The sequence below is a fragment of the Astatotilapia calliptera genome, chromosome 17 (assembly GCF_964374335.1).
Source record: "Astatotilapia calliptera chromosome 17, fAstCal68.1, whole genome shotgun sequence".
NCBI lineage: Eukaryota > Metazoa > Chordata > Actinopteri > Cichliformes > Cichlidae > Astatotilapia > Astatotilapia calliptera.
Window position 1 is genome coordinate 27,627,077 of NC_137438.1, and position 24,898 is coordinate 27,651,974.

General features: G+C 39.5%; 1 protein-coding gene and 1 long non-coding RNA gene across 2 annotated transcripts; both read right to left on the reverse strand.

Moving 5' to 3' along the window:
- Positions 1–8,301: 8,301 nt before the first annotated feature.
- LOC113009273 (uncharacterized) lies at positions 8,302–13,746 on the reverse strand. The gene is made up of 4 exons (XM_026147479.2): positions 13,142–13,746; positions 12,377–12,439; positions 10,445–12,164; positions 8,302–10,348 (listed from the first exon to the last, which is right to left on the reverse strand). Exons 1-4 carry the CDS (start codon positions 13,146–13,148, stop codon positions 9,262–9,264), a joined length of 2,877 nt encoding a protein of 958 aa, XP_026003264.2. The 5' UTR covers positions 13,149–13,746; the 3' UTR covers positions 8,302–9,261.
- A 4,943-nt stretch (positions 13,747–18,689) lies between these two features.
- Positions 18,690–21,352, reverse strand: LOC145421552 (uncharacterized). Its single transcript, XR_013902935.1, has 2 exons — positions 21,090–21,352; positions 18,690–20,902 (listed from the first exon to the last, which is right to left on the reverse strand). It is a non-coding gene; the product is annotated as an uncharacterized LOC145421552 (long non-coding RNA).
- Positions 21,353–24,898: the final 3,546 nt, after the last annotated feature.

Genomic DNA, 24,898 nt, shown 5'->3' on the forward strand with positions numbered 1-24,898 from the left:
TTAATGCATCGAGACTGTCAATAATGCATATGGGTTACAACTGAAATAACTAGAATCACCCTATTAGACACGCCTCTTCAAGCCTTTGCTTGTTCAGTTCAATAACTACTCAGCCAGTCACATGGCACCAACTCAATGCTCAAACTGAATGCGAGAATGGTGAAGAAAGGTGATTTGAATGACTTTGAACCTTCCAGATAGATTTTTCGGAAACTGCTGATCTGCTGGAATTGTACAGCACCAGGAAGGAGAAAATAGCCAGCGAATAGCCGTTCTATGGATGAAAATGTCCGGTTGTTCACAAATGTTCGAGGAGGATGGCCGGTCTGAGGTGATATGACAACCCATGTCACGACATTTATGGTTCCACATCACGACAAAGCATGTAATAGACACGCTGGAATATACTTAACTTGCTGTTTGCTCACTACCAACATCATAGCTTTAAATACATTATCTCCCCTTGCTGGTAATGCAATTTCTGCATGCAGCAATGAAACTTCTGCAAGGGTGTCCATCTCACGCTTCGCCTCTCCAAAACTTGAAATGGACATGCATGTAAACAGGCATGTCTATCCGAGTATGGTTGCTGACCAAGTCCATCTCTTTATGATCCCAGTACATTAATTAATTTATTTATTCATTCATGTTACTAAGATAAGATAAGATAAGATAAGATAAGATAACCTTTATTAGTCCCACACGTGGGAAATTTGTTTTGTCACAGCAGGAAGTGGACAGTGCAAAAGTTATGAGGCAAAAATTAGAATACAATAAGAATAAATACAGTACACAACTGTACAGAATAGAATAAAATAAAATACTATATACAGTAGAATAAAATAAAATAAATATACAATAAGATAAAAATAGAATACAAATACAAATACTATATACAACTGAGTAAAAATACAACGATGACAGAAAGGATTATTGCACTTAGTATTATTGCATATGTATGGATGTGTGTGCTTGATCAGTTAAAGTCTTTATTATGGAGTCTGACAGCAGTGGGGAGGAAAGACCTGCGAAATCTCTCCGTCCCACACCGTGGGTGCCGCAGTCTCCCACTGAAGGAGCTGCTCAGTGCTGTCACAGTCTGCTGCATGGGGTGGGAGATGTTGTCCATCAGGGATGACAGCTTAGCCGCCGTTCTCCTGTCACTCACCACCTCCACTGGGTCCAGAGGGCATCCTAGAACAGAGCTGGCCCTTCGGATCACCCTGTTCAGTCTCTTCCTGTCCCCAGCAGAGATGCTGCCACCCCAGCAGACCACGCCATAAAAGATAGCAGAAGCCACAACAGAGTCATAGAAGGTCTTCAGGAGTGGGCCCTCCACTCCAAACGACCTGAGTCTCCGCAGCAGGTACAGCCTGCTCTGCCCTTTCCTGTAGAGGGCGTCTGAGTTATGAGTCCAGTCCAGTCTATTGTTCAGATGAACACCAAGGTACCTGTAGCTGTCCACAGCCTCAATGTCCATACCTTGGATGTTCAGTGGTTGCAGTGGAGAATGCTTGTGCCTGCGGAAGTCTACCACCAGTTCCTTGGTTTTACTGGCGTTGATCTGGAGGTAGTTCAGCTGGCACCAGTCCACAAAGTCTTGGGTCAGACCTCTGTACTCCTTGTCGTCCCCATCAGTGATGAGGCCGACTATTGCAGAGTCATCAGAGAACTTCTGCAGGAAGCACTGGGTGGAATTGTGGGAGAAGTCTGCAGTGTAGATGGTGAAGAGGAACGGAGCCAGAACCGTTCCCTGTGGGGCCCCCGTACTGCAGACGACCCTGTCCGACACACAGCCCTGAGTACTAAAGTACTCCATAATCACTATATGTCAATCCAACAGAGCACCTTTGGGATCTGATGGAACAAGAGATTCATCAAGGATGTGCATGGATTGTGGATTGTTTACAGCCTACTGCATGTATGCCATGAAGAATTAAGGCAGTTTTGAGGGCAAATGGGGGTCCAACTTAGTACTAACAAGATGTACCTAAGAAAGTGTCCAGCAAGTCTATAAACATACACAACATTTTTATGGATTGTAAGGAAATGAATCATAGTGTATGGCAACGATTATTTTGGGGTCTTAATGAAATATTAACATGAATACTTAATAATAAACTTTAAATTTGATTGATTGCCATGATATTTGTGACAAACATAATTATACGTGCTAATCCTTGTCTTTTCTTTATTGGGTTCAAATTTATAACCTATTTGATATTTTATGAGAAAAATACATGCAAAACCAATTAGGATGCTGCTCAAGTACAGCTTTGAACAGTATGGTTATCCTTAGATCCTTAGTGTTTCTCACATAAAAATAGTTGATGCCACTTAGATTATAAGTGCCAATAACACTGCAGGGAACACAGATAATGTCTGAATCATTTCTGCCAGTCACTCTTTGACTGTAATGTCTGCTATGAGGGGTGAACTGATTATTGAAATCCAGCCAACTCATCTTGCTGTCACGTTAACATAATCAGATGATCTAATTTGTCAGTCATGTTTTTGTTCGTGCAGTGGCACATTTGTTAATCTCACCGAAGTGTGCGAGGGAGATAAATTAGCTCTGACAGTGTTTTTGAGCACTCACCAATCGTGTGTCTATACACACCGCTCTACTCCACGTCTGCGTCACATCGTCATGTGTTTAGACTTGCCTCTTATTTAAAACATCCAATTGTGTGTCACAACCCCCACTGTTGACATTAAAGCTGTGTAATACCTGCTGAGAATGAACTTACCTCTAATTTAACATCTTGTTGCTAGTGTTACTAATTTACTTTACAGCTGTTAGATTAGAGGCAAAACAGGAAGTGGAGAAACAGCGTTATCAGATGTTTTAATGCTGGGTGATGATTTGTGGTGTCAGGTGATTTGTTGACTACTGTTTGAATGTATTTGCGTCATGTAATATAGTGCTGTTATGGATTAGGTCCAGAAAAATGTCACTAAGTGGCGTTGGAGAGTTCCTAGTAGTTCTTTCCCTACGTGCCCTTTAATAAAACCACTGGCTTTGTCTGTCGTACTTTCTGCTCATTGACATTCAAAACAGACATCAGTAAAATTGGGGTGGGGAAACAATTTCTTAGGTAATGTCTGCTACCATGGAAAACCCCATGTTCTACTTGATCTTTATTTATTTAAAGTGCCAGCTGTCACTGTTTGGCTTTTTTTAGCCCATGATATTTCTAAGGTTTCTTTGAATTACTTTTTTTTTTTTTTTTTTTGCTTTTTGTGACCTGATTTGCCTCAGACAAACCTGTTTGAAGCCCATGTCAAAAGCCAACACACAGGAAGCTGGAGAAACAAACAACATGCTTCCTGAGGGTGACCTGGTTTATAGATTTCCCATGTTGATGGCAGACATATGGTTCAGAACCAATAAAAAAGTGAGACACAGAAGATCACTGGAACCGTAGATGGATTGATGGGTTGCCGAGTATCATGATCGGCACAAATCTTGTCATTCAGTGATCTTTACATGACTCAGCTGCTAAACGTCTGTCCCCTAATGAAGTCTTTAAACTATATTACATGCACCAAGTGGAATGCCATTGCATCCTGTCTGTGGTTTTGACTTGTTTTCATTTACTTTACACCTGAAAGCTCAGCGGGTTTTCAATTTAAAATGAGGAATTTTCCAAGAGTCAGGTTTAACCTTTGACTCACCAACCTAATGATCGAAACCCAAGACTGAACCAAGAGAAAACACACAAGTCAGTTCAGTTAGATTCCAGTTCATGAACTAAACGTGAGTGTTAGTGCCTCTTTACTGAATTAGAGGCCTGAAGGCAAAGGTGCATTCTTAGGTTGCTTTGTGGGCTTTGGTGAATAAATTATCGCTGCTGATGTAGAACCAAGCACAACAGACTTCTGAGACACCTAAAAAGATGGATTTAGACCACAGAAATGTAGAAAATGTAGCTGGGCTTTAGAATAAATATTTCCACATTTGCATTATAATATGTATTCAAATCTCAATATTTATCATAGTTATGGGACTGGTCTGAGTCCAGGATTAAAAGATTACAAGAAGTAAAGCCATGTCACATTTGGAAACAAAATATGTATACGTATGTAATAAGTGTATGTTTCAAATTGCATATTTAGCTGCTTGCAGATGCCCTTTCTAACATGAAGCGCAAAGCATGAAATAGTCTAGGTTGGTTGCATTCCAAATACTGGAAATACTCAGTATGGTTTTAGGTAAGGTGCCGCCTGGTTAGAGCAAGCAGAGGCTGAGCATGGCACCCATTCACTTGGTATTGATCCAAGTGAATGTACCTGCAATATTCTCACATGGACCTTCGACTGGTGAGCTGGCAACTTAAAGAGTTTAATCTGTGTCAGATATTTTAATTCTCCCTTGCATCTGCATCAGATAATACAAATTTTGGAAGCTGCAGTATTTGTGCGAAAGTGGCTTATGGTTGGTTTGTATCTTATGCATGACTATTTGACAAACACCAATTCCAGGAGGTCCTTTTGGATAAAACCCAGTTATCACTGTTGTAATAGTAAGCAATGATTAATGTCTTCAAACTTATTTCGATGAATGGATATGAAGTCAGACTGTTTATTGCTCCTCAAACTGGGAATGAGACAAACAAGGTGCTTTGATTGGCTCCAAAACCAGATTTACGGGGTCTTAAAGTTGTGTGCTCTGGGAAATCCTGCAGGAGATTACTGGCTGGTGATTTTACAATTCTCAAAAAACAGAACAGCTTGGAAATTGGACAACTTTACAAGTCCGTGCTGTCTCTACTTTTATTTGGAAGGATCATATGGATCACTTTAAAAAGGCTGAGGGAATATGTAAGATGCAATGGAATATGCTTATTAATTATTTGGCAGAGATAAAAGGGAGGAAAAGATCAAAGTTGTCCTCACTGTGAATAGAGAATAGGGACCCCTGATTGGCTCCATGCATGTACAGTAATTGCTATTTGCATGAATCCCTGTGCAAACACCTTCAAACAAATGGCCAGCTACAGGAAAGCTGAAAGCTAAACAGGCATTGACTTGATGATAAACAACCATCAAGTTTAATGCTAGGAGACTGAGTTGGAAGATTTATTTTATGTGAAATGAATTGTCAACCAGCTTTTTAGGTCTGGGATAGAACACGTAAAGAAGACTTGATAAATCAGGTTATTGTGAGCATGTTTCCTGAGTACTTATAGGCTGGGAATAACTCACAGGCAATTATATTTCTGCATACTCCAACCCTGCAAAGTTTTTTTTTAGTTAGAAGCCTGTGTCAGGTGGATTTAATGCCAGTAGTAAAATGTTAAATCAATGATAGCAAATATAAGACACGTTTTCAACTGTAACAAAGAAGAGAAGAGGAAATCCTTTCCTGCTGCAAGTTTTCTTATCTGTTGTGTGACATTTCTAGAGACTCCCTCATCCTACCTAAACCACTCTCTGCTTTCTCAAACTGGCCAACAAATGAATTACTTTAGATAACATTATGTGGCCCATTTGGAGTGTAACGACTGCTTATACCACTGTGCTTTGCTTTAGATCAAGATGTTCGGTCTCGCTCCAGAAGATAAACATTTACAGGCCCCCTTGTGGAGTCTGAGTAACATATGTGCACAGTGTGTGCACACATGTGTTAGTAATGAATGCCCTGCAATGGGTGCCTTCGTTAAATGTTCCTTAGTAGCTTTGTGTAACTAAAATTTGATGGTGCAGAGCAATTTAGCATTTTGTATATGTGCGTGTGTGACTTCTGTGCTCATGCCTGTGTGTATTGTTAGTGCAGGCCTGAGGCAGAGCCATATGATGGGCTGAATTTGTGTGTATGTGTGTGTCTAGAGGTCCCTCTGGCTCCCATGGTTTCTCTCTGTATCGCCTCCTCCTTCACTTGCTGCCCTCCCTCTTTTACTTCCCTCTGCCTTCCCTTTCTCCGGGCTAACTCAAGCGCCACCTACCTTTGGCTTTTGAAATGTCACCGTGCTTGGACCGAGCTGCCATTTGAATCTCCACGAGGACTTTTATATTCTTTAGGATTACATTTGAGATTTAGAACTGAGGTCGTGTTGGTCAATCTTATCTTCAGAGTCTGGGCTTAAGGTTAGAGTTAGGATTCATCTTTTCTTTGATTTAAGGTTAAGGGTTGACAGGGGTTGAATTATAGTGGAGTCTAGAGTTTGAGCTCGGCTTAGGGGATGAATTCAGCCATTGGTTTGTATAGTGCCGAACAGCAAGATAAACAGAGAGAGAGATGGGTGTGTATGTGTATGTGTGTCTTTGTGCAAGACACCCTTAAACCCAGCACATATACACAGCAAAAATGATTTCTTTATGTGTGTCTTTCTTAGAACTGCATTCAATTACTGTATGTGAAAAAGGCCAGCCACAAATGATATGCTGTCAGTGTCAACCATCACTGAAACACTTCATCACTTCGTTTATACGTATTCCATAAAATTGTTGCTGTAGCTAATAAAACTTTTAGCATAAAATATAAATCATCTGATAATGTATACAAGTTTCATAAGTTTTACAAATATGGGAAAGGAAAAGACTGAACAGCTGAATAGTACCACAACTCAGTCCAGTCAGCCTGTGTGTTTTGTCTGGCTGGATCACATCTAGGGTGTGGTTTAATATCCTGTTCAGTCTGTTCTTTTCTGTCTTCCTATTCTCTCTTTTGTGGTCAGATTCCTCTAGGAGTTTCATGACTTTGGTCAGCATTAGAGTGAAAAAAAAAATTTAATAAATTGCATATTTTGTGTTCTCAGTCACAGCATTTGTACCTATGGGACTGTTTGAGTGAAATCTGTATATAAGTGTAAAATTGCAATGCTAAATTAAATAGACAGAATGTTTAAGTCAGTGGTGTTGGGGCTTTAGTCAAATATTACATGATTGCTTTGCCTTATAAGTCATGTTTGAATGAAAATCAATCAGTGCAAAAGCTTTTCTTAATAAAGAATGGCAAAGCCCCGACTTTTACTACTACTACTACTACTCCTGCATTCCTCCTGTTAGGATAAGCTTAAATATCAGATAGCATCGAGCACAGGATACCGACGTACACAAATCTGCCAAATCAACCATCTGCCAAACTGCTTAAATGAGCACATGGGCTCAGACTGTGTCAAGGGAGCAGTTCAGATGATCATGACGTATCTGACTCCCACACAAGTACAGAGAAGAAAAATGCATGCGCGCAGGCATGCACATATGCATAAATTGATATGCACTTTGGTTTAAAGGTGAGTGGGTGCAGGAACATAATGTGCAACAAAGAAAAAAAAGTGAGTGAGACAGATGGAGGAAGAGAAAGGCACAAAGGTATAAAAAGAAATAAGTAGGATTTCTAGAAGACCCAGGTAGATATGGTGGTGAGATTCAGGGTCAGGGTCCTGCTGGACCGTAAGGAGGTGCTGGTAAGCTCTGCAGCCAAAACTCTTCCCTTCTGGACACGCACTGAACCAGTGGAGCCTGGATCCATTCTTTGAGCCCTCCCTCCTCTCCTTCAGCCTCTCTTCTACTTTTCTCCCCCCTCATCCCGGCTCTCCCTCTTGCCCCCTCCTCCTGCTCCTCTTTCCCAGGCCCTATGGGTGCAGTGCCACGTTGCTGACTGAACTTATTAGACTGAGGGAAAGAAGGAAAAGGGAGAAAAGTGCTAAGCACCTCCACGTGGGCTAATGCTTTTACCCCATTCTTGCCTTCTGTCTTACTTTTCACTAATAGAAAAGATGCCCCTTCTTCATTTATCTTCTGTCATGTATATTTTTTCCAGGCCTGTGGTCAGGTTGAATCCTCTCTAATTTTTGCGAGTGAAATCCTAAACACATTTGCTTCAGAGTGAAAATCTTTTTATGACTCTTGCCCCTGTCTGTGTTTGTGCACGATGCTCACATTAAGTTCCCATTGTAGTGTGAGCCTTGAAGCCATAAATAACCTTAAATATATAATTTTCCTGACAGGATGAGCTTCCTGAAGCATATGCATTTAAACTGCCACAGTGTTGTATTTGTGCCAGGTAAAAACATTTCTGTCTTTAGTTTTGCACACATACCCCAAGGCTGTCCTCATTGGAAATGTTCTTCTATACATTATTGCCATCTAGTGGCTAGTTTATTAGGAATGTATTTACATTTTTGGGCCATGTATTTACCGTGGAACAATAAGTCAACCGACAGGATAACTAAGACTGAACCTTTAAACTGCCCCATCACACTGTCTTTGTTCTTTCACTAAGAACCAGAAAGCTGGAATAGTTACAAACAGGGAAAGAGGAACAAACAATCAAATACACCAGCAAACGAGTTCTTTATTTTAACTTGTTTTTTATTGAGTCTGACAAATTTACATGATTAAACTTTTTCGTTGAAGATTTGAGGAAAACAGACATCTAGTTAAGTAAGATGTTATAGTGGAGACGAAAAGCCGAATAGAGTGTCACGACAATGGTATATAATCAGTAGAATCTTTGTTATTCAGTGACTCATAAAACATATTGTTGGTACACACAGAGGAAAGAATAGATGGTTGCAATCAGTGAGCTCACACTTTACCCAAAACAAACATGAATCCATAGGCCACAGAGAGTCTCTCACTGTCAGCATATCTGACATATCCACATTCTAGAAACTAGGACAAATGAAAACAATGCTGACAATGTTAAAAAGAAAAGTAAATTTGGATCCAATAATTAAATTAAACAAGTTTACATACATTCAACATAATTGCTTTTCTTTCTTTCTTTTTTTTTATTTTAAATTTCTAATTCCTTCATCCCTTCAGTTACCTTCATATAAGTAGTCTTAATTTAACTTTTAGCCTAATAAAACAGAGCAGCTTTTTAAAAAAAAAAACCTAATTACTGTAGGATAAAATAATAATGTTTGCTTTAGTTGGTCATGGAAAAACTGCCAGAAATAAAAACTGTCAGTAATAACATGATGATTTGCAGTCATACAATTCTGGTTCTAGGTACCTTAGGCTGCTCATGCTGCACGCAAACAGATGTTTTCCTACCATATAAGGGCTTTTGGGAAAAGCAGCCTGAGTCATAAAAATAGTCGGACACTGAGACTTTGGTGGGTCACACACAATAAACTGAATTTCACACACAATAAATATTGTTTTTGAGTTTCATCATTGGTTTCTCGTAATAGTGGCATTCACCACAGGTCTTGGATAAAACTTTCAAAGCAGGATTCAGTACTATAAACTTTTATTTCAATTGTGTGCATAAAAAAATCCAAGCCTATGAAACTTTTCAGATGCTCAATAGAAGTGCACCACCTGGAAGCCCCGTAAGCATCTGAAGGCATGTGCATCCAGATTTGCCATATCAATGAAATTGTGCTCCAACTGCACTTTCACAAGTCCGCTGAGAGTTTTATTGCCCCAGCAGAAAGCATCACGAGGCACTGACCGAATCTTGTTGTGCTTGAGTGCTACTGAGTGCAAACCTTTAGGTAACTGTCTGGGCACCTGCTTCAGTGTGTTGTGACTCAGGTCTAACTGGTGCAGTACGGGCAGCATCCTGAATGCACCTGTTGTCACTTTAAAGATTTTATTCCATGCTAAGCCTAGGTGCTCTAGCTTTTTCAAACTTCTGAAAGCTGATTTCTTTATGGAAGATATGAAGTTTCCTTCCAAATTTAGAGTTTTAACAGATAGAGGAAGGTGTTGTGGCACCTGTTTTAGTCTGTTCCCCTCTAAGTTGATGCTTTCCAAGAACGTTGTATTGAGGAAGGAATCCCTATCTAGCCCTTTGTTTATCAGTCTGTTTGCACTCAGGTCCAACACCACCAACCCTGATTTCCCGTTGAAAGCTCCTCGGCCAAAACTCTCAAGGACGTTACCCTTAAGATAGAGTTCTTTGATTGACAATGGTAACCCCAGAGGTACTGAGATCAACATGTTGTGATCCAGGTTTAGAGTGCGCAGGTTCCCTAGAGGGGAGAGCACGCCATTAGGAACTGAATTATTCCCAAGGCTGTTGTTGCTGAGGCTCAGAACCAAGAGGCCAGGGCACCATGCCCAGGCTGCCTTCGAGATCACGGTCAGGCGGTTGTTGTCCAGACGAAGCTCCTCCAGAGAAGCTGGAAGGTCTGCTGGCACCCTTTGTAAGAGATTCCTATCCAAGTAGAGGCGTTTCAGAGCTGGGACCCCTTCAAAAGCTCCCTCAATTGAACCATCTGTGAGACGATTGTTGCTTAGTACAAGGAACTCCATAGAGTCATATTGATTTAGCAGGTCCAGCTGGATGCTGTTGATGTAGTTATTCATAAGGAGGATGTAGCGGGAATTATAGGGGATACCATAAGGAACCTTATCCACACCTTTGTCTGAGCACTGGACCACTCTAAAAACAACACATACAATTAAAGAATCATTAGTGATTTAATATTAAGAATATTGAAAGGGTATCTTAGTCTCATTTTAGTATCCTTTGTCTTACCTTCCATAGCAGGCACACTCGATTGGACAATAGTTGTCCATAAAGTAAGGAAACTGCGTTGGTGGTAAGATTTCTTTCTTCTTCTTTGGTGGCTTTTGGGTTTTATTGTTCTTCTTCCTTCTCTTTTCCTTGGACTTCTTGATGGTCTTATTTTTGCTTTGCTTGTTGTTTTTCACTGGCCTCGGTGAAGGTGTTTTGGCAGTTCCGAGCTGTGGTTTGGCTGAAGATTTGTTCAGCTGTAGTTGCGGAGAAGATGCTTTATTTTGCTTCCCTGTAAGTTTGGTGTAATTCTCCATCAGTTCAACATTTCGGTATTTTCCCATCGACTGCGACGTGTTTGATTTGTGTGCAAGCCGAGGCACTTCAGCAGATAAAACTGCATTTATTTTTGATGTTGAGTTTGGCTCTCTGGTGAAAAACTTTGCTTCATTGGGTTGTGTTGTTGCTGTTTGGACCAACAAGATAAATTCCTCCTCATATGGTTGCACAACTATGTTTATTTCCCCCTTGTCCTCTGCTCTGTGTGTTTGTACCTCTTTCCATGCTGGTTTCAACAAAACATTTTTAGCCATTACATCTTCTATAACTGAGCCAGCCTTCACTTCCATTTCTTTCTGCTTGAGATGGCCCCCCAGACTCTCTGTTAAGTCTGTGATGTGACTGACTGAGTTAGGAATGTGAATATTGACAGAAGGAGACTGAAAACTATCCGTGGTGTAAAGGGTGGGAGGGTGAGAGGAGTCTGGAGGAATTTGTGTGGGTGTGACAGGAAGTGAAGGGGAGATGTGAGAAGCGGGAGGCTTATTTTGAGAACGGATGATAATTTGAATTGTGGCATTTTCTACCTGAGCAGGAAATATACTTAAAGGAGATGCAATGTTGTTAATTAATACCTGATCTTCTTTTTCTATTAATTCCTTATAGACTGCATGGGCTATGTCCTCACTCTTTTTTGCGCCCTTCTCCTTGTCTCCTATTTCTTTTATAGTTTGTGCCGCTCTTCTCTTCTCCTGATGACTGATCCCTGCAACTAGCTCTCCTTCTTGCTCCTCTTCAACCATTTTTTGTTTTAGCCTCTCTATTTGATCACTTCTCTTCACTTTCACATCTATCCTGTTGTGATTCGCTTCCTCTGGTATCACTGCATCATGATCATGATCTATTTTCCATTTTCCCCCAGTACGTATCAGTCTCCTGCTCTCATTGTGTGTCTCTGTCTTTGAGGCAGGGTCCAAACTCGGTCCATTTTCTCTCATTTTCGATGCAACCTCTTTATCTGTATCTACATATTCAGCTGTGTCTGGTACAGAGTAGATCTCTCTTTTTGTTCCTTCTTGTAAAAGACTACTTGTGAGAAATGTCTCAGGGGTGTACCCTTCATCACTTTTCTTTACAAAGAGTCCTTCTATACTGCCAGCTGTGGTCGTTTCACGCTCTGTGTTTTCCTCCATTTCTGTTTCTATCTGTGAAGTCAGTCCATCTCCCCTTCTTTCCTTCACAGTCTTTACTTTCTCGACAAGCTCTCTAGTAGGGTTCCTCTCTGAGGTATTCCTTTCACCCCTCTGTTCCTCAGTTTTTGTCATTTGAGTGGATTCCTCAGTAATATTTTCGGCGCCATTTTTTCTCATCTCTGCAGATGTAAAGACATCGCTAAGCTCCTTATTTCTCAAGTCAGACTGGTCATGGCTGTTCCATCCGTCTATCTGAGCGAAAGTCAGTCCTGTTGTACAATGCAATGACAGAAAGTTCATACATTTAAATAAGCACTAAAAAGCTACACTTTCACGTTACAACAACTAGCATAATTAACATGAAAGGTGTTTACGGGAATGTCAGGGCTTAGGTCTGTAAACGATTATCTTTACTGAAAGAATGTCAACTCAAAACTGCTAAAAACTTTCTAGCTTTAACTTACTGGAATGTAATACGTACTCTGTGAAAATCCAGAGACAGTGCACAGCAGGACAAGTGTGAGTGTCAGCACTTCTATTTTCTCTGTTGAGGGACAAATATCAGTAAAACAAATTTCAGACAAGAGTCATAAGAACATTCTCAGCGTTAAAAATAAAATCTGGTTACATTTATAAACCTGTTGAATCAATAAATGGCCTGTCACTTATTTATATGGCACTTTTCTAATCTGTTTGAGCACTTGTTTGTACAAGCCTTATTCACCCCTTCTGATAAATTTATCCTGAGCCACAGATATTTAAAGTGTGCTAAACATTTGTTTTTGACCAGTAGCTTTTAAACCTTAACAGGTTTAAAAACATGAACTGATTGTATGAATCTCCAGTTTCCTAGAAAGTTACGAATGGCTTCTGTATGTAATACAATATAATAAATGACCATGTGTATGTGTGCTACATTTTAGGTCCCATAACATGTACTTGGTTTTGATTTTCATTCCCTTTTAACAGGTCTGACCTCTTTCTGGCTTCAAACACATTCTAAAAAAAAACCCGATATCAAATAATAACAATTTACACATCTTCATATTTAAATAACTTTTTGGTGAAAAAACTAAAAAATTAAATAAATTAATAAAATACACATAGAATGCAGAATCCCAAAATTATAAAGGGATAATATGAATACAGTAAAATAATACATTAAATATGATAATAGAGTAAAACAATGAAGGTTAAGGACAGCACAACAAAGACATTGCTCAACTGATGTATGAGAGTTGCTTACCCATCATGCTGAATTCCCTTATTGTCTGCCTTTTCCAGTTGACCCTCACGTGCCTCTATCTGTAGCATCAGAAGACTTAAAAGCTACTGAACAGAATACTCCAGGAGAAAGAGTGCAACCTTTGAACCACACACTACCCCGGCATAGTTAACTTTAATGGTCCATTTCAGTGCCCCTCTCTGTATGGAGAGGTTTCACACATAAGCTCTGGGTAAGCCATGGGTAATAACTCCTAAAATGCCTTTATCTGGAAGAGGATTGTCACACTTACTCTCAATGTCAGAGGAATCTGAAGGATCAATAGTGGGAAAATGGGGCAACTTTAGGAAGAGGGGTCAGAGGTGATGGCCGCTTTACAGTGGCTACTATCTGCCACGCGAAGGCATTTGCATCTAAGAGGTTATATAAGGGTGAGAAGTGGATCCTGGAAACTGCTTGGCCTTTCACTCATATGCTAATATTTTGAAGTACTCCAGGAGTGCAAAAACCAGTGATAGCAATTTGATTATGATGAATGGTTAGATGTATTATTCTCTTCTTCAGCATTAGGTTACAGTACTGCACAAAAGTCTTGTTGCAGCCTTCAGTTCTTGTGTTTTGCAGCCAAGGAGCCAGATCATATTGCGACTCGGTCTAGAGTAATAACTCTCTAGGTATCCTGGAGGTCTAGCAAATTTTTCTTTGGACATCGGATGCTTTTTCACTCATTCTGTGTACTTGACCATTTTAGAGGAATGTTTTAATGTTTCTTAAGCCACTTAACACTGACCTTTACATAATTCAACCATAAAAACATCACCTAACTCAAAAGATGGACCTTTCTCTACAGATAACACACAACTTAGGAAAGATCCGATTTAAAATTTTATCTTTAGGCATTTTGTTAAGAGCAGCCTGCCACAAAACACACGTGCATATTATTTTCCCCAGCAAAATATAAAGACATGAAGGGTTAATCAAGGCTTTATCCTACAAACTTCTAATAAATTAATGTCTGGTCTGGTTTAATTTTGAACTTGGCTGAGATGTCCTAGCATACTTGCTGTAGTAGACCATGATAGGTTTTGCCTTAACAACAACAATGTTAGCTTAGACAGAAAACAACCCAATTCATGACTCATGCCCTAGCCCCACAGTGCACAGAGATAATAACTCTCTAAGGTATGCAGCATGAGTGCTGATAAGGGCAGCAACTCATTATTTTCAGTATAAATTAAACTGCTATCAACCCTGAAAAAACTGCAACACATTAAATGTCAAAAAAGTAGAAATCTCACTCGCAATGGGAGCAACAAATCATGGAGCTTGTGCTTTTGTTGTTAATCAGATTTGACAAACAATTCCACACATGCAGTTTTTTTGTCCTGGCGATCACTGGAATTAATGTACATTTAGAAGAACAGCGCTGTATCAGGTTACATGTGTATTTCAAATAGAAACAGTTAAATAAACTATTTGTGTTGTGTTATTTCTTTAGCTGAACAAAGTTGTGTTGTGCAAAAACAACCATTCATTACCACACTATTTTTAAGATCATGTGGATTAAAGCACAACGTGCTCAGCGAGGGCCTGAAAATCAGGGCCAATTTTCAATGCTGTAAATATTTTGGACAGAATTTTCCCATGCCGTATAAAACACATCTTAAAAATAATGAAAAACGAACTGCAAATGTCAAACAGATGGTTTCGTTCCCCTTCAGTGTTCAGATATTTATTTATTTATATGTGTGTCTTTAAAGCGCATAATCTGTGAATGTGTTTTTGTTGCATCTTGAATCATTTGAACTCATTTGGTGAACACTGCTTTTTAGTTTTCCATTGCATTATTATGTGTGGGAATGTGAGTATTTATGTTTATCTTTTAAAAAAAAAACAGATAAACATAAATGGTCATGAAAATACACAAAGGCAGAGCTGACAAACAATGCTTTTCAGTCAGTTTTATCCATGAGTATAGAACCACACTAGACAAGATAGAATAAATGATGAAACTCTTTACAAATTGGTTATTGTTCAAAAACAATATCCAAATGTGAGAAACAGCTTTACTGAGTTTTCTCACTAGAAGCCAAAAACACTTGAAATGTGGACTATGCCCTTTTGTACCAAACCAAAGCAGTTTCACTACTTTATTATGGTCACACACTGGCACGCCTTTAAAATGCTGACCTCTAGTGTAGAAAATATGTCATGTGAAAGAACAATCTGATAGTAGTTGCATTGCAAGGCCACAAAGTGGCAGCATGTTCACACATAACTGCTCAAGTTGCCCCAAAAGAGCCTCCTATTGCATAAGACTGCACTGAAAAAACACAGCAGATGGGCTTTAATGTTTTGTATGGGTCTAGATCAGTTCTGTTCTTCTGGATCATGAGAAGAAAACAATATTGACTTTAATACACATGAATAATAAATGACATGGAAGGGAACCTAAATGAAAGCCCATAAGAAGAGAGCGGTCTCTACAGCTGCTTGAATAGTAGTGGCTCATTTCCTGTCAGAGGTGACGTAATGTATAGGAGAGTAGGTGTGAAAAGCAGCAATACTGGAAGGAACAGAGGTGGAGGTGGTATCGTAGGGTTGCACCTGTTTAGGCTATAAATATGGGAGAGTGTTTCACTGTACAGCATGTGGGCCTGCTGTATGCGTGTATGTGTTTAAATGAAATGATATTTTATACAGAACATTGCCCCTCCTCCCTTTCAACCGATTTCAAAGCCTTTCGCTATCTGTCTCTCCCATCGACAGCTTCAAAATTCCCCTTCACAGACAAAGCGTATGATATACCCCACAATCTGTCTGTCTGGACTTTTGCCTCCTAGCCAAATCACTTTTACAGTTGAATGATTGTTCCCCCAGTGTATCCTCAAAGCTGCCCATCAGCCTCACCAGTTACTCCTTACTGTTGTTGTATGCTCCAAATCCCAAAGAAGCAAATGAAAAACAGATGTTCAGATATCATTTTAATTTACCATTTTTAATCGTACTTTTTTCAACCTTGTCACGGATTTTTACGTCTATAAGGTTTCAAATGATCAGATGCTTGGTTTGAAGTTTATCCTTTTAGTTATTTATTTTAAATTTGGCTTTAGTGGAAAAGAAGAAACTCAAAGACAGGTATGTGTAACGTATTTGTCTCCAAACAGTTGAGATCAGCTTCACAGACCGGTGTGGTATTGGTCTGAATGGTTGCATGTGTGTCACAGATATGACTGAATTAATGTCACACATAAAGATGTATGATTTCAGTTCATTCTCTGTGCAGAGCCACAGTGGACCTTTTTCTGATCTTGGTTGATAACTGGACATGTGATAGATGAGAATATTAACCCAGTTTTCAACCCAGTTTTTTACTAGTGCACAGACTCTTTTACAATAAAAAGACCATACATGAATACTGTGTAACTTGAGGACATAAACTAAGGGAGAAAGTGACCAAGAGAGAGAAGAATGAAGTAAAATCAAATAGTGAGAGATAAAAAGTAGAAGAAAAAGTCTTGAGTGACAACAAGCTTGTTAAAAATAAACCCTCCCCCCTCAAACTATCCCATCTGCTTGGAGCCTGTCTGCTGGCAGTAGCACCAGTGGGGTGGGGGTTAACAAAGGGCAAAGGACACAGACTGTGATCAATTTGTCCACTAAATGTGTCGCACCCATATTTGTGCAGTGTGCATGACGCAATGGAGAACACACAACTGACATTCACTCTTATCCTTCAAGGGCAAATGATATTACTTGTGTAAACCTAGCATGTGTTTGGATCTATACTATCTGAATGTATAGGGTCATATACTGTGGTTATATATTCACCTCTATGACTGTGTAATAAAAATAGGATGAATCCAAGCTATATTCCTTCATCATTCATTTGTTGGGGGTCACTATTTGCCAGCTTTGAAAGTTAGCACAGTTAATAGCATATTTAGCGTAGGCTAGCCATCTTATTTGTTTTGCAGCCAGAAGTGACACATTTGGTCAACAGGGTGGAGTGCTAAGCTAACAATAAGTAGCATGTCTAGCTAGCACACAGACACATACATATCTGCTAATTTTTGTTAATAAATCATTGAAGTAATAGGCCAACTAGAATTTCACTCACAAAAAAATTGAGCACAGATTTTTTAGTTGCTCAAGTCATACATGCAACCACCACAGTATCCATAATTAGAGCTAGTGCTAGACTCATTCACAAGGTGGTGAGGATATTCTGTGCTAACAGTTGAGAAAAATGTCTACTTTTTTGCATATTATGGCCTCTGAGACAGATATTTTTAAACTTTTAAAACTATGAGCATACTGTGCGTGTATGGTTGTAATTATGCATACCCGTTCATGATGTGGTTTAAAGTAGGTTGTTTATCCTTAAATTTGTTGTGTCGCCTGTAACGGTGGCCCGGTGTATAGGTTATTATATAGAATTATAGGATTGCCTCTCTTATTTTGTATATTGTGACTGTGCATCTTAGTTTATAACCTCTGTTTTATGGGCATAGTCCAAGTGTGCGCATGAAGCCGCTCATTTTTTTTCTTTTTAAATGAAATAGTAAAGCAAGTTGAGCCAAGTACTGCTTGTCAAAGTTGGTTGACTGCACAGTTCTCTTCCCCTGGCACCAACCCCGATACTTCTTCTTGGAAGTATTAGATCTGTTGTATTTTGGATATAAATATAATGTGATGTTTTTATTGCTATATTATACCAATTCATTAACATAACTAATTTGCAGAAAAACTTTGAGAAAAGAACAGTTTGAAGGTTGTGCCTTTCGTGGTGTATTTCCTATTCCTTTTATAAATGTCAGCAGTTCTGTTATCAGGCAGAAGAACATAAGGTAAACATTAACACACTGACTAGTCCAGTTCAGTTGTTTGAAGATCTGATATTGTCGTAGATGGTTAATGATTTTTAGTGACTGGAATTTTTCAAGGTTATGGATTGTTCTTTAAAAAATTCCAGACTGTGTTCCTGATATAAAAAGTGCACTAAAAAGAAAAGAGGAATTTCAGGAAAATCATGAGCTTACATGAGCATGAAAACAGGAAGTGCACAGATTGTACTTTAGCTATCCTTTTGCATACTTTTTTAAGAATTTCTAAATATTTTCTCGTCCTTCTGGCCAAAAAGGATAGAAGTAATCATGAGCACCCCACAACACTGTTGTCTTAACCCTGCCTAGAATAGCTTCACCAAATGAAGGTGGTTTTGTTTTAGTTCTTGTGTCAACATGGCAAGAAGCATTGGAGAAATGAGGATAAAGAATAAAAAGGATTCAGAAAGTAAAACAGGAGGTTGAGGCAGAAAAACATAGATTATAATAGGACTTTGGCTCTTTCCTTACACTTTAATTTGAAGTTGAAGGAAGAAGGCCTTTGAAGTGAAAGCCTCACCCTGGCAAAAAACATATTTTTCTTTAGTGTTAATGAAGCTTATCTAACCTGTGGGTCAGTCAGTTCTTCATAAACATCACATCAACGGTCAGGACAGACTGATCAAAGCACAGTTAGGTCTAAAATGACAAGGGCACTGCTAACTCAAAGAAAGTCATCAACATGGGTTTCAACATGGGTTTATACTGTGTTTGAATTAGTAACTCATTAACTTGTGGGAAAAGAGGGAACAGCAATTTCATACTAGCAGATTTTTCTTTATGACCCTAGACATCCAACCTTGAAATTGTTTTACATTCCCACTTCTTTGTTGAAGAAGACTCATCTCTATAACAGCAACACAACTCAGGAGGCCTATTGATTGCTTACACACAGAGACTCACATGTACAGGCCTTTACAAACACCCTTGAAATTGACCTTTCCCATGGAGAAAACAGCAACAATCCATTAGTTTTTTTTCTTTTTAGAAAAATAGAGTGTAAAAGCAACAATCTGAAGAAGCTTTGACATTTGGCTACCACATATTGCAAGATGAAACAAAAGCAATGCTGAAGCACTGTAGCAGAGCGGATGCTTTTGTCCTTTAAAATACCCCTTTGTTCATCTAGAGTGACTCATGTTACCGAAGCCACTTTTGACAGCTGTTATTGATGCCATCAGCCAAGAAAAGCTCACCATATGCCGCACAATGCATGTGTCAGTTCATGTATATACATATTCGGCTCTGTGCATTTAAAATGTATATGCTTTTTTTAAAATCTTTTTAATTCTCAAGGGCAGCTTGGATTGATTCTTTGTCCTCACAGGCAACAGGTGTCAAAAATGTGGGTGGAAAAAAGTGCACACAGCGTAAAGGAGTTGTATTGTTAAAGCGGGACACAGAGACAGATGGATCCACAGTGTTTTGCCGGGTGATGTGGGTCATTGGGCCCAGTTAACAATTCTCCAGTGTTATTAGGTACGCTGCAGCACTGCAAAACAAGTCGTTGACCTTGAAACACAACATCGCTGTTATATTCTTTTTTCTTTTTGTGGTTTCCTCTGTTAGTACAGCATGAAAAACAGTGCATCCAGCGCTGATGATCTATGACATACAAGAGCTTGTTTTAGTACGTTTTTTTTTTCCGAAAAATTCGCCCAAGAGAGGAAAAACAAAGTTAATCAATAAATGGTCAACATAGCAGAAACTTTTGCCACTAAAGAGCCAGGTATTACCCCAAGAGCAAACTTTTGCACGCAAAAGAAAATAAACATCGCATTTGGACTAGACAAAACTCGGGAAAAATGTCTCAAAATAACTGCTAAGCACATGTATGCCACATTTGTTATGTTAAACGGACACATATGTCGACAGAAAAAGTAGCGCAGTTAACTTTTCAGACCACAGAATTCAATTCAGCCTGCATTGTGTGCCTTTGTGGAAGCGAGCGTGTGTGTGCGTGAAGCGAGCGTGTGTGTGCGTGTGTGGGTGTGTGTTTGTGTGTGTGTGTGTGTATGTGTCTGGCGAGGGGCCCCTGTTATTATGTCCTGCTGCTTTTCAATGGAACAGCTGTGTGAGCCTCCAGCCGCCTCCAAACAAGGTACAGACTGCCTGGCAACTGTCCTCTCATTGGCCAACTTTCCACCTCCTCCGACCAATCGTGCAGGCCACAGTCGAGGAAGTGCAGGGGGGGGAGAAAAACACAACAGAGAGAAAGAGAGAAAAGAAAGGCTTGTGAGAAAGTTTGCCGTGAAAAAACACGAGAAGAGTTGGAGAGACATCAGCTCGTGTTTCCAACAGAGAGTGATAAGACGGAGAAAGCAGAATGACAGCTACATACTAATCATACTTAGAAGGCAGCACTTTTTAAAGCTTTAACCTCTTTCACACAGATTACCATGGAAATCTTTTAATGTTTCTCAAATCCTGTATTTTGTAGCCTAGATTTCCGTGTCGCACTCTGTTAGCTCTGACATCCTTAAAAAGGCCACAGTAGCAATTATGAAAGGAAAGAAATCCTTCATGTTTATTATATATCAGATACAACTGCTAACAATCAGTCAACTAGTCATAGAAATTCTTGAGACCTGAAAGATTTGCCAAAAAATCAGATTACTGATGTAGGGTTGTATCAACAAATAAAACAACTACATATACACATTTTCTGGGATCCATCAACCAGATAAGTGCCTGCATTGAGTGGCAACAAGGAGGCGGTGACTTTTCTTTATTGATGCTATCGGCTTTGTGTTTGGCAGGCAGAGACATGCCATTGCAAAACGAGTGTTTCCAGGGCTTCGAGTGGACTTACTGGTAGATTTGAGTCAACAGTCTCTCGAGGATAATAGGTGTTTGTCTTACAGTAGCCGTGACGCATGCGGTTGTAGATGTGAGGCTGAAAGAAGAGCGGAAAACATTTGGAAATGGGCGATAAACAAGCATGCGGTTCTATGCATCGTTTTAGTCTAAATATCTTTTCTCTGTATGTCATCTTATACATCCTCTGTGGGTATTGAGTGTATACCATGCATTTGTTTACTGTGTATCTGTGAGAAAAGTGAAGTGGGTGGATTCAAACTCACATGTAGCATATCTTGCAATTACTAATCAAAGTGGCCCGCAGATTTTTGCAAGAACGCACGATGCACAGCTCCTTTCTCCGCTGGAGGTTACACTTCTTCTGAAATCTCAACTGCAGTTTCTCCAGAAAACAAAAAAGACCTGTGAAGAGACACACAGGCATGGCACAGGCGAGGTGGCTTGTGTGATGTGGTTAAGAAGGAGGCTATAAACTGCGTAGGTCTGCTTACTTTAAAAACATGTGCAAACACTCTTCTGATTACACACAGACGCTCTGGCAGACACACACACACAAACCTCTCTCGCACACATGCACATAAGCACTGTCTGTGCAGCCATTTGTCAGTATGAAATGTACAAACACACTGACATTACGATATGCTGACATGGCAAAGTGGTGGGTGTTTATGAGTCAGTGGATTTGACAGCCACCAGCAGCACCATGATGATGATGATGGTGATGATGATGATGATGCAGCTGACACAGTTCACAGTACATGGATATCTGCCACAGAGATTATGTTGGTGACCTAAATCTGCTGCTCAAACAGAATATTTGCGATGCCGTTTTTATACTTTAATGTTTGATGATAGTTAATCAACTGGCTGATTAATAATAATTTTGATTATCAAGGTGCCAGTTAACAGTAAAACCAGCCAAAAATACAGATTTGTTTATTATGAGTTATCCATACAAGTCTTACCCCTTGATTTTTTTTTAAATATGTAAAATGAGGTTAACGTATCTAAGGAATTGCTTGATGAGGATTGTGCATGTTTATGGTAAACCATTTATCTTGGGCCTTTTTGCTTAAAGAGGCAGAAAGTTCTGATGATGTCATGCCCTCACATCTTTTGTGCTGTGCACAGCAGACATGTCCCAACAGGCGACAAAGAGATGGCAGTTTTATTAAGCAAGCAAGCTACTTTCATATTCAAGCAAACCAGTAAACCAAATTTTAACCCACTTGTCAGCATATGATTGAGAGACTAAAGAAACCTCACGCCTGGAGGGCTTTAGCTGAATTTTCCTCTGTTCCTAGAACAAATTGATTGAACCACTGTTAGCTTTTCAGGACCAGGCAAATCACAGTTTAATTTAGATGCCCCCCTTTTAAGGTTTAATTATTGTTTAATTTTGCAAAATTTTAATGACTATATCACATTATGAACCGGGGAGTAAGATGGGATTTGGTGCAGTGCAGCGTGAGGAAAATCATATTAGGCGTCACATGATAACATGTTTTGTGAGTTCCAGTGTATTTTTCTTTGTTTGCAGGCTATGATTAGCTAAACTGTACTGCTACTCCGATACTGACTGCTTTCGGTGAGTGAATCAAATCACCATCATTACCTTAAACATAATTTGATGTCTGCTGTTCTTGACCACGAACATCAAAGCCTGATCAGATTTCACCATAACACAGCCTACCAGTTTATCCTTCACCGAACTATTCCAAACTCTTTAGTGCAGTATTTTCATGCAACCTTTGAATAACACAAAATTAGTATACTTCAACTAGTTTAGGAAGATGTTTCACAAAAAAACATTCTGTGTTGATCCAAGACCTGACTTTAAAACTATAAAGACGACAGATTTTAATTTCAAGTTTCCACCGTATCTTTATTTATATCTGTACGAGGTAGAGAAGGGATATGTTAAGGGTATGAGTGGTGTCATGAAATGTTTAAATAAGAATATCTATATCCAACCCACTTTAACCCCCGGTTACAAAAGAAAAAGGTTACATATGTGTTTGTGCTTCTGTGTTTCAATAAAGACACACTCCAGCAGTTGTTGTTGATCATTTTCAGGACCTGGTTTACTTCGAAATGGCAGCTCTCGCACCCTCAGGCTCTAACAGGTGTCAAAGAGGAAGACAACAGGCCCTGGCAAGAAACAAGTCATACTACTGTTTATCTGACTTCGCTGCCTATGTGTCAAACACTGCTGTTGCTTTAAATTCTTCTCTGTCAGGGATGATGTTGTAATGTTTTGATATTTCTGCATCGGTGCCCCCTGGCCATGTTGAACATTGTGAACAATTTGGCTGAACTATATTATAAGAAAATCTTGTCTTATACATTAATATTAACATCCCAAATCACAAGCTGAAAAGGTCTAAATGTCGATGTGTTCGTGTAGATGTAAAGTTTGAATCCACATTAACTCTTTTCATGGTTTCATTGTTTCTATATTTCTGCCACAGGTTTTACATGTACAAAAGAAACTGACTAAAGTGAAAGTGACTACACTGATGAGACTGATAAAGATTTCATGAGTGAAGCTCAGCAAAAACAGCAGAAGTCACATAAACAACTGTAATCTGATAGCTCAGTGATGAATTACTGGCTGCTGAGCTCTCAGCTGTATGTGCTTTGTACTGAACTGAATGTTAAAGCTTGACATGAATGAAAACCTGTTGGGATTGTACTACACCTAACAAGGAGGTGCAAGAGCAGCTTGTTTTTAGGCTGTCTATATAATCTGGGGGCTATAAACGGTCTTTTTCAGACCACACACTGTATGTGTGGTCTGGAATCTCAGGGTCACCCATGGGGCATAAACTCAAAACTGCACTGAGTGAGTAACAATACATGAAATCCTGAGAAGTTTAACAAAATGGACCAATCACAGTTCAAATCGTTAATTACCCCTGAGCTCTTTCTGAGACTGCGTGTGTGAGAAAACAGCCTCAATCTGCTCCCACTGTGCTGTCCAGACAATCTCAGCCTAATCCTCGAAGTCCAGTCCAGGATTACGATGTCTGCTCCACCCACCATCTCTGCATTATCGAAAAAAAGACAGGATTATTGGAACTATAAAAACGAACACAGATTCCATGCATTAAACCTGTGTAAAACTCACTACGCATCTTATAGTTTTATTGGGCGGGGTGATTACACTTCTCATTTCCCTAGATTAGTAGCTGGTAGATTTTAGAAGATCAACTCCACACAACACAAACAAAGCATTAATGCTGATTTCCCCTTATATGGTTTGATGCAGATTTGTTTTGTTTGGTGCTTGGAAACATGTTGCCATAGTGACTGTGATACATATTTCTTGGTGGATGTGTTATGCCAGCTTGTGAATTCAAGCTCCAGCAGATGGTTTCGATCCAGTGCATGTTTTTTGAATGGCTGAAAACAAGTATGTGAATAAGGAAGACAACACAGTTGCACCTGGAGACAATTCCCTGTGGGTGAAAGTTTTTCTGGGCATTTTCCTGCAAATATGTGTTTTGGAAGGAGGGTGGTGGACGTCAGTATATCTTATTGGTTCTGAATGAGGTGATCATAGAGCAGATGGTTTAGAGACTGTTTTGAAGCACTGGCAGCTCCAGCAGGACTTTTCATTGGACGTGGGAGCTTTCCACTGCTCTTATTTTTCTCCTCTCAGCCCAGCAAAAAAATGTGCTGAACCACTGATGTGGTTTTTGTACTAATGCATGCCTGCTTTTACCAGCTTTATTTCCCATTTCCATGCTTGAAGTGCTTGTGCAGACCATTTCTAAAAAGTGCTGCTGTTCAGTACATTTCCTGTAATATAAAAGACATTCTTGCTTAAAATTAATGAAAAGCTGATCGTGTTGTGCTACGTGATTTGGACTTGAACAAGAAGGGCTTTGATTATAGTGCCAATAAGCTGGAAACATAGACTGTACATCAAAGATGGACATGGCCAACATGCCATCAGCCATCACCTTTTGGGGCTTTTGAACCTTCAACTAAGCTAGCTTTATAACCATTTAATTAATTAATTAATTTATGTTTATTTCTTAGTCATTTTTGTCGAAAAGTGAACAGT